The sequence below is a fragment of the Pestalotiopsis fici genome, assembly GCF_000516985.1.
Source record: "Pestalotiopsis fici W106-1 unplaced genomic scaffold PFICI_Scf_7, whole genome shotgun sequence".
Taxonomy (NCBI): domain Eukaryota; kingdom Fungi; phylum Ascomycota; class Sordariomycetes; order Amphisphaeriales; family Sporocadaceae; genus Pestalotiopsis; species Pestalotiopsis fici.
Genome location: NW_006917097.1, coordinates 2,437,965 through 2,447,930, shown reverse-complemented (window position 1 = coordinate 2,447,930; position 9,966 = coordinate 2,437,965). Strand labels below are relative to the sequence as shown.

Below are 9,966 nucleotides of genomic sequence, written 5' to 3'. Positions count from 1 at the left end.
CAAGATTCGATTTCCAATGAAGGAATACAATCAAATAATCCTTTCAAGCTGAAAGATAAGACTAAATTTGGGACAGGTCTGAAGACCAGGGCATGGCGTGGTACTGGCGTCACCAACAACCAGGTGCCTCCCCGCGTGTTTGTTGGAACTCTTTTTCGAGTCATGCAAAGCAAATGCGAGTTTCGAGTATAAACGAGAATTGCATATAGTTTTCCTACTTTTGAAGTGTGACGGACTGATCAAAATTACGCAGCTTTTCAATTGCTTTCGATAGATCTACAATGGATTCATCATTGGATTTTATAATGTTTCTTCCCCAGAAAACGGGAGAAGACGGTAAATGTTGGAGCCCCCTTACGAATCCACCGAAAAAGTCTCGGCACGCGTTGCCTAAAGAGCATTAGAGGCTCCCATTATCCCAGAACTCGAAGCAAAAAAGCCGTGACATCACCCAGCCAGCCAGGTTATGCAGATTCTTATCTCGTAATGAAAACTTGCATTGTCTAGTCCAGATGTGGCCGTCCTCCACTGCCAAGACTGCGGCTATCTTATCGCAGCGGGCTTTGGGCTGGGGTTTATCGAGACTGGGAACCTGACTCATGGGGGGGCCCTTGACGGCGGGAATGCCCTGGAGAGGGACAGTGAAGTGAGAGCGCAGGAATGGACAGAAGGGGAAAGGTGAGAGTGAGAGGCCTAGGTAGGACCGACCGCAAAGAACTACCGTAGGTAGGGTTAAAGACTAGATACCGACCCGCCGTTGCGCCGCTTTCTCTCAAACGACCGTTTCTCGCTCTTGGTGGAGATGGGAGACACACGACAATCAGTCATCGACTCATCTCATCGTAGCCCGGCATTGACAAACAGTCATAAGTATTTGATACGCTGATAAACTATCAGTTCCGCCGCCGCCGCTGCTGGTTGCTACCACCACTCTGCCTGTCTTACTTATGCTTGCTATATCGTGCGGCATCAGCTCATACCCGGCATCTTGAGCTGCTAACAGCTCCTCTGTCCTTTTTTTTTTTTTTTTTTTTTTCCTAATCTCCCGAGCTGCGCTGGATTAGGACGGTTCTCTTGGATCACCAGAGTACTGCAAGGCCACCTTCCCTCCACCACAATGGCTGGCTCAATTCTTACCGGTCGCAAGTCCACCGAGGTGGCTGCTGCGGCTGACGATGCCCTCGCTAAGATGGGCTACAAGTCAGAACTCCCGCGTAGTCTGAGTATGCTGTCGGTTCTCGGTCTGTCCTTTGCCATCATGGCTGTGCCCTACGGTCTCAGCACCACCTTCTACATTACGCTTTCCAACGGCCAGTCTGTCACGATCATCTGGGGTTGGGTTCTCCTGTCCATCATCTCGACCGCCATTGCCGCCTCCCTGGCCGAAATCTGCTCCGTCTACCCCACCGCCGGCGGTGTATATTACTGGGCCGCTCTCCTGTCGACACCGAAATGGGCACCGATTGCCAGTTGGATTACCGGATGGTTGACGTTGGTCGGAAACTGGACCGTTACTCTGTCGATCAACTTTGGTGGTGCCCAACTAATTCTCAGTGCCATCTCGCTTTGGGATGAGGACTTTGTAGCCAACGAATGGCAGACTGTTCTCATGTTTTGGGCCGTCACGCTGGTATGCTATCTAATCAACATCTTTGGATCCAAATATCTGGACCAGATCAACACGCTTTGCATCTACTGGACTGGAGCCTCGATTATCATTATCCTGATCGTCCTGCTGGCCATGTCGCCTTCCAAGCGCAGCGGCGAGTTTGTCTTTGCGCACTACGACTCTTCTGCATCGGGTTGGCCCAGCGGCTGGTCCTTCTTTGTGGGATTGCTCCAGCCCGCTTACGTGCTGACTGGATATGGTATGGTGGCATCCATGTGCGAAGAGGTCCAGACTCCTGAGCGCGAGGTCCCCAAGGCCATTGTTCTGTCCGTGGTGGCAGCCGGTATCACCGGTCTGGTCTACCTCATCCCCGTCCTCTTTGTTCTTCCCGATGTTCAGACTCTCCTCGATGTCGCCAATGGCCAGCCTATCGGACTTGTCTTCAAGACTGCGACTGGCAGTGCTGGTGGTGGCTTCGGCTTGCTTTTCCTGATTCTCGGCATCTGGCTGTTCGCTGGTATCGGTGCCTTGACAGCCTCGAGCCGCTGCACCTACGCCTTTGCCCGTGACGGTGCCATTCCTGGATCTGGCCTCTGGAGCAAGGTCGACAAGAGATTCGACATTCCCTTTTGGGCGCTTACACTCTCGGCTATCGTTGACTGCCTCCTGGGTCTCATCTACTTTGGCTCCACGGCCGCCTTTAGCAGTTTCACAGGCGTGGCCACCATCTGCCTCTGCGCCTCGTATGGTCTGCCGATCCTCGTCTGCGTCCTCCGCGGCCGCAAGCACGTGCGCCACGCATCCTACTCGCTCGGCAAGATCGGCTACGTGACCAACATTGCCACGCTGCTGTGGATCGTGCTGGCTATTTTCTTGTTCTGCATGCCGACCAACCTGACTGGCCTCGACGCCGAGAGCATGAACTATGCCAGTGTCGTGTTTGCCGGCTTCGCCGCTATCAGTATGATCTGGTATGCCGTCTGGGGTCGCAAGAACTTCTCCGGCCCGCCCATTCTCAATACCGAGATGGCCGAAGAAGGTGGTGTTGGTGTTGTAAGGGGCCACTCTCTCGATGAAGAAGCAACAGCAGCAGCTAAGGATGTAAAGCAGGGTGGTGAAGAAAAGAGCGTATAAAGTTGAACCTTTTCCTTTTATCTTGAATACGAAAGACTTGGGTAGATCACAGACTTTTGTTTCTTTAGATGGAAGATATAGGCGTTTCTATAGCTTCAACACTGTATCAATTAATAACAAAGATACACTCACAATTCTGTTGATGACTCCAATATGAACAGCGTGATGCAATTCTATTCATGAGAAAGGTTATCCGAGTGATGTCAATGCGACACGAGTCAGTCCATGACCTTTGCCAACCAGATGCGGCCACCTCTTTGCTAGTTCAGCCCGACTTATGTTGATCAAGACCAATCAGGTTAATATGGACTTCAGATGAGGTGATTGGGCGCAGAATCACCGGTATACTTCCTGGATAGCAGAATAGTCTATGAAGCATGGCACCAAAAGCACCTTCTTGTTTGCCAGAGACAACAGTAAATATCCCCGTATCCTGTAAGAATAGGCACCTGCAACGACGCGATCAGTCCCTTCTTTTCGGCTATTGAGGAACAAACACTGGATGAAAGGGCTTATATTCTCCCAGGGCCTGGGACTTCTAGATCCGTCTCGTCGTGAAATTTTCAACGTGCCAACCAGGAGCGCAAATGACTGACAACTTCAGGTAGGAACTATTGCATGACGAATCATTCTGAGGAGAAAAGTCCAAAGGCCGATCGAAGTGGCATTGCTGGATTGGTGTGGCTGGCTGAAGCTCACAAACAAACAGGTCACAAAACACCGTGCAGCCGCCAAGAGGGGCTGGCCAAGTAGCCGTGTAGAGTGAGTGCATGATGGGACGTTGGCTTGGTTTATAGTCTTCTTTGTCGGTGACCATTCAATGCACCACTACCTGGGCAAATGTGGCTACCTATCTTGGTTAGGTAGGTATACCAGAAATACGACCCTGGGCAACTGTTCTGTTGGCGTTGAGCTGCAAGGTGCGCAATACTAGCCTTTGAGCAGCTGTTATATTGAAAAATTGGGTGTCGCTGGGTCACATTAATGTAGGAGGGCACCGTCAATTAGGCGACCGTGAGGGAGGGAGAAAAAAGAAATGATTTGCTGATGAGCTCTCTTGTCTTTGTCTTTGCTTGACATTTGCTCGACTTTCCCAAGTCGCCTTGCCACCTTGGATGCAAGACAAATCTGGTTCCCTGCCAAAAGTTCACAAATGGATGCGATGCAATCATGCGTTTTGACTGTTGAACTTTGTCAAGTATCCAAAGGGCATATATCTTAATTGACCACTGTTATGGAGATATCTTCAGACGAGCCCCACGCACCCAAGACTGGGGGGTGCAATGCAATTGGTGCTATTCGGAGCATCTTCCCGAATATATTCCCCGAGCAGCGTTGCGGTTGTTATTGGGCAATAGCAAGAGGTGGTGTGTCACGAGCATGTTCAACACGAGATATATTGGAGAAATGTAATGTGTACTGCTCTTTGCGTTCCCTTTCGATCCCTCCCATGTGCTGGTGTTGCGACGATCCCCCTTGGAAGCGATGAAGCAATGCTGAAACCTGACCGTGAACTGTGGACATCGCAATGGCACATCAATGGCTGCTGCTCTGTACAAAAGACGGAAAGGGATCAATCCTTCGATACACGACCAACTTTGGTGGGGAAAGCACGGATCCACACCTGGTAGCAGCAGGCACATCAAATAAGAGAAAGAGAAACTCAAGCTAGCCATGCACCTGGGGGACGTGCCGAAAGCACCGAGGGTAGATCATTGAGACCCCTGATTTATCTGTTCGTAAGTATGTACCAAGGGAATGGACGAGAAGTAGCAACAAGCAGCAATATCTCGTCATGTGCGACGGCATTTGTGGTACCAGCAATAAATAAGCATATTGAGCCAACCAAGTGATCGAATAGGCGGCGGAGAAGGCATCATGTATTCGGTTGTCGGATCAGTCCTGTTTGTGCCGTGACACAGGTTGTGTCCGCTAGTCCCAGAATAAGAGATCTTCAAATAGTCCATATGTCGTTCGCATCTTGTCAATAATGTCAACAGCAGGATCGCCGCGCCACGACGTCTCATTTCGGGTATGCTCATGTGCATCGATGTCGCACGACTCTGGCAGCTCGTGAACCGAAGGGTCTTTTACTAAACTCCAGGCTCTTGAGTAATAATGCCTGCTGCATGTTTGCTCATGAGATGCTTTATCATTGTAGCGGTGCTTGCTTGCTTGCTTGCTTGGGGCAGGGCAGGGCAATACACTCTGCTCCACGTGAGTATTGGCAGTGTCTCCCGTTAGCACTTCCTTCGCGCTCGTGCTGCAACTTGCAGTATATCAGGTGGAATTCTCAGACTTTTGAGTGAGGGCATTGTGTCAACATTTTCCTTCGACTTCAGATGAGGCACCTGCTATCACACGGCCCCATTCATGTTCTGCAGGAGGCACTGCCCTCGACGCCATCAAGCTTGTGGAGCAGACTGATGGGTTTGGTAATAACGTTTGAATGAAACTGTCAGCTGGCGCAACGACGTGACGCCTCTTTTGAGAGAAAGGTCAATGAGCAGCTCGGCAGCCAGAGCTCTGTAGTGAACAGTGCTTTACTTCGAGAAGCCGAAAATGCCATGGGCTTTGCTCGTGGGCGCGGCATGGCCGGGAGTCAGTGAGGAGAAGGAAACCGAGGACGGAATGGTGCGTTTACTGAGCCCTGCAAGGCTCCTAGGCCCCAAGGGTGCACGGCTGCTTTTTTTTTCTCGACATGATGTCTGTCAACAACCTGGTGGCATGTCATTATAACAAAGTTTCGCGTCTTGTTTTGTAGACTTGACACGTCTGCTGAATGGCATTGAAAGGGCGGGATAAAGATGTCTTTGAATGTTTACCTTGATGAGTGTTCCAGAGAACTGGAGCATCTGAGAAGAAAAAAAGGTTGGACGAATGATGATCGCGGTATAGTTGCTTGCTTGACACCTACCTTGCTTACATTCCTCCCTCGACCATCTCCACATGTCTCGTCCTCTGGTGCAAAGCAAAACATGGCATCCTGCCGCTAAATGTAAGCTCTTTCTGCAAGCTGTTTGGCAGTGCATGGCACGGGCTCTTTGACTGCTCCCACGAAAAAGCCTCTGTCAATCTGTAGGAGGGGCCTAAAGAGCTCCCTGCTTTTTAGCCTTTCTCAACCCCTGGCAGGTCTCTCGGGGCTTGAGGACAAGAAGTTTAGCAACACGCGATGTGGTGAATTTGGTTGGCATTTGCGTTCCCGCTTCCAGAAGATCCACCCCCTTTCGGCTGTCTGTGGGTTGGAGCGACTGGTGGTGGTGGTGGTGGTGCATTTCGGGCACCTTTGACGTCTTCTTAAAAAATACCCGACGGCCTGCTGTTTTTTTTCTTGCTTTGCGATCTGACCGTCAATACTTACTTCACAACTTCGATTTTGTTATTCTTTCTATTTTCTTGCTTCAACACAAACTATTCCATTACTATTCTCGACGCTCAACTCTGTGCACTCGTAATATATCAATTCCTTCTTTGATCAGCTAGTTTTCTTTTTCCTCTTATTTCCTCTGTCATAACATTACCCACGCTCTCTTAAACTCGTCATTTCTTGTTTTTTTCCCATCCCTCTTTTTCCTTGTTCGTCCCTGCCTAGGCAGATCCTATTGCATCACATCGCGGGGGAAGGAGAAAAAAAAAAAAAAAAAACCAAGCTGCCTGCGCCCAGTTGTTTCCCCCCTCCCTTCGACAATCGCGGCTGAGAAGGAAAGTGAAGAAGGAGCTGGACCCCGACTGAACCTCAGCCACGCATTTTTCCCTCCATCTCTCACCACTTGGAGGCATCTCAATCAATTAATCAACAACACTCTTGACATTTTCTTCTACCATTTTGAAAAAAACACCTTGGATCACGGCAAAATCCGGGCCCATTTACCATTGCACCGAAACCCACTACTCGTTTAACCGAAAGAGTTGTAGCCGTTGTTGCCTGTAAACAAAGGTAGACATACTTTCGTACAGGCATCCCATACGTACCGCGCTCCAGTCCTCCGTTACCATACTAAAAGTAGTGGGGTCACTCTATCCCACCGACATCGTTCATCCCAACCACCAATCTTTTCTTTTCCATCGAGTGCACAGTCGGCGCATTGTCGCAGCAATTGTATTTGGGCGCTGGTACGACTCGTGAATATTTTGGCACCTTGTCCATTCAGTCGTTAATAGCCACTATGTTCGATAATCCTCAATGGGCGGTCGACTCGACGCGAAAGAGGGCCAGGGACGAAGAAGAGGCCTTGAATGGAACCACTGGCTTCACCGAGCATAGGAACAAGCGCCTTCATTCTCTGCCGTTGCGATCAAGCCCCGGTCACAAGCGATGGACTGGTCCTCCTCCGACCTTTCCCAGCTCGTCGCTCGCTCCATCCACAATCACACCAAGCGACTCGGACTCGGAAGACTTGCACCAACAACAGCAGTTGCAGCAGAACAATGCATCACATCTCTCGTCATGGCCATATGGGCCAGCCCCGTCGCAGCAGCAACAGCAGTCCCCAGACTCTTGCATGGATGCCGATAGAGACACAGACATGATGGTCATGGAGGATACGCAACACCTGAACCCCGGATCTACGCAGCCGGATCATGTCGGCTCCAGCATTACTGGTCGGATGCCAACACCCATCCACGCTACTTTCGCAGCTCAGGTCCGAGGCAACAATTGGGGCACGGCAAATGGAAGCAACATGCAGTCGTCGTCTGGGACCGCCTTCCCCAGAGCTTTCCCACCGCCGCAAGATCCCACTGTCCCACGATCCGCCGAGAATGTTGCAGAATGGTCCATGGTGCAGAACAGGAGATTACCGTCGCCAATTAGTGAAAGCGGCGGTGAGGAAGCACCTACCAGCCCTGGCATGGTCCTGGACTCCTCGCCTGCCATGCAGCGACCGTACCTGCCGCACATGCCGCATTCGACAAATCCAGCAATGGCTCATCCCAATGTGGAGATAGTGACCCCTCGGGCCTCGACCGACGATGTGGGCATGATGGACATGGAAGATGGACAGGATGGCTCGCCGACTTCAGCTCCCGCGACTCCGTCACCTCGTAGCAAGTTTGGACACTCTCGCAGCAAGCACACGCTCAATTCATGGACACTGCAGCCCGGCATGAAGAAGTCGTTCAGTATAGGTTACCGCGCCGACTGTGAGAAATGCCGCCTCAAGATCCCGGGTCATTTCAACCATATCATCGTCTCATAGAAGGACGAGAACGGACAGAATATGACTTGGCATAATTCCATCAGGCAACCCAGCAAGGCAGTGATTAAGAAGCTGAGAGAAACTCCAAGCCTCGCGAAGTATGCCAGACCTCAAACAGAGGAATCTACCAGACTGGTATTCCCTATGGCTAGGAATTGCTTGGCTATGCCAGCGCCAGCCAGTTGTGGTACATTGTCCGTTGCATAAGCTGGATTCGGCAGCCAAAGTCGTTGAGTCTGAAAATATCACATACAGCGGTGGGAAAGATGTCCGGAGAACACACACATTCTCCTCACAGCGAGAATTATTTTCTTATTATCATTGCATCACCTGGATTGGGGTTTCGTTTGTTTTAGGTCAGAATACCCTCCACGCTCACTTGCATCTTGGTTTATCTTTTTCCCGGCGTTGGTCACTCATCAAGACATCAGAAGATGTCAGCAGGACCAAGGAGTTCAGGCCTGTTATTTGAGGGACATACAGAGCCCTCCCTAATAGTTTGATCATAGTGTACCTTGTCAGCGTTTTGCCATGGATACTTATATATTGCTAAATATACCAGCCGTTGAAGCTTTCTGGTACATGAGCGTTCCTTGCAGTGGATTGTCATTTAGTGCCCAATTGCTGCGATTCCACTACGCAATAGATCCTGATTCCTTTTGTGATTTCTAGGGAATACTTAGCCAAGCCTAATATTATGCATCAAGGCACTGGGTGTTCACAGTGAGAAGAAGCGAAAAGCATATATCCTTCGGGCCAATGTACACCGACCACACCGTCGATCTTGAGCCTGCATTTCTTTTACTTGACAAAAGCAATGCTACAGTTGCGGGCGGTCCACTGAGAGACGCGTAAAATGCTCACCAGAGTCGCGACTGCATTAAATGAAATGAGCAGACGCGTGAATGCTAGTCACTAAAATCCTTGAACGCGATAAATCGAGTGGTTGTGCAAGGGGATCAAAGTTGCTTTTCGGCATTTTCGATAACTTTGTCATCCAATCACACGGAAATGTGTTGTTCCACATTTAGAGCTGTTGTTTACCTCTGAAATACATAAAAACGACGGAATTGGGAGAAGACCTCGCATGATTTTTGTCTTTTCTTCAGATACGCTTTCTTGTGACGCACTCGAGTTCTGCCCTACCAACAACTTCGGCTTCATAATGGCCAGGCTATCACGTCTGCCCGATGAGCTTCTTTGCATGATCGGTGACTGCTGCGATCATATCCTAGACCTACATTCGCTTTCGGCAACTTGTCGCCAATTCCACCACATCTATGATCCACTGCTGTGCAAGGCCGCTGCCAAGGACTACCCGCACTTGCTCACCTGGGCTTGTGATACTTCCCAGCTCTCACTCGTCAAAAAGTTGTTGGCTGCCGGAGCTGACCCCAATAGGCCATGCGTTGCCATATCTCCGCGAGAACAAGCAAACTACTCGAAGAGGGTCAGCGGGCTACGGATTGTCCCCAGACCACGAGACCTCCTGACAATTGTCTATAATCACAATGTTCCCCCGAGAATGGAGGCTTGGAGATCAATGCTTGGACAGACCGCTAACGTTGTAGCCAACGATTACGAGGACAATCACTATGACGATGGTAGATGGGATAGCGACGGATCTTCCAACTCATCCAACTCATCCAACTCAACTCGTTATGAAGATGAGATCGATGGGGTGCTATACTATCGGACCCAAGCAGACGTCGTGTCGCGCCCGTGGTTTGAAGCAATGCCGTATGATAAGAATCCCGAGAGCTGGTCTCGTATTGCAGAACGTCACTTTTGGTAAGTGTGTAATATACTGTTATCATTACCCGCGAGCAGCCGCATAAGGTCAGCGAGCGAAGAAGACTACCCTGACTTGGCTCTGCCTTGATTGATATTCTGGATGGCTCTCTAATACTTGAACAGGTTCCCATTGCAGTAAGAATCTAAACCCCGAATCTCTTCTTCACACTCTCTCCTTTTCCTGGCTCAATGTTAGGAGAAAGTCACGGTTCCTTCCAGCCCAAGCAGCCG

General features: G+C 50.2%; 3 protein-coding genes across 3 annotated transcripts; all 3 read left to right on the top strand.

Moving 5' to 3' along the window:
* Positions 1–1,117: 1,117 nt before the first annotated feature.
* On the top strand, positions 1,118–2,743 carry PFICI_10377 (uncharacterized protein; the record flags this gene model as incomplete). Its single annotated transcript, XM_007838958.1, has 1 exon — positions 1,118–2,743. One exon carries the CDS (start codon positions 1,118–1,120, stop codon positions 2,741–2,743), a length of 1,626 nt encoding a protein of 541 aa, XP_007837149.1.
* Positions 2,744–6,909: 4,166 nt separating this feature from the next.
* Positions 6,910–7,941, top strand: PFICI_10376 (uncharacterized protein; the record flags this gene model as incomplete). The annotated part of the gene is made up of 1 exon (XM_007838957.1): positions 6,910–7,941. The coding sequence occupies one exon, from the start codon at positions 6,910–6,912 to the stop codon at positions 7,939–7,941; it is 1,032 nt and encodes a 343-aa protein (XP_007837148.1).
* Positions 7,942–9,106: 1,165 nt separating this feature from the next.
* Positions 9,107–9,874, top strand: PFICI_10375 (uncharacterized protein; the record flags this gene model as incomplete). Its single annotated transcript, XM_007838956.1, has 2 exons — positions 9,107–9,732; positions 9,859–9,874. The coding sequence occupies 2 exons, from the start codon at positions 9,107–9,109 to the stop codon at positions 9,872–9,874; spliced, it is 642 nt and encodes a 213-aa protein (XP_007837147.1).
* Positions 9,875–9,966: the final 92 nt, after the last annotated feature.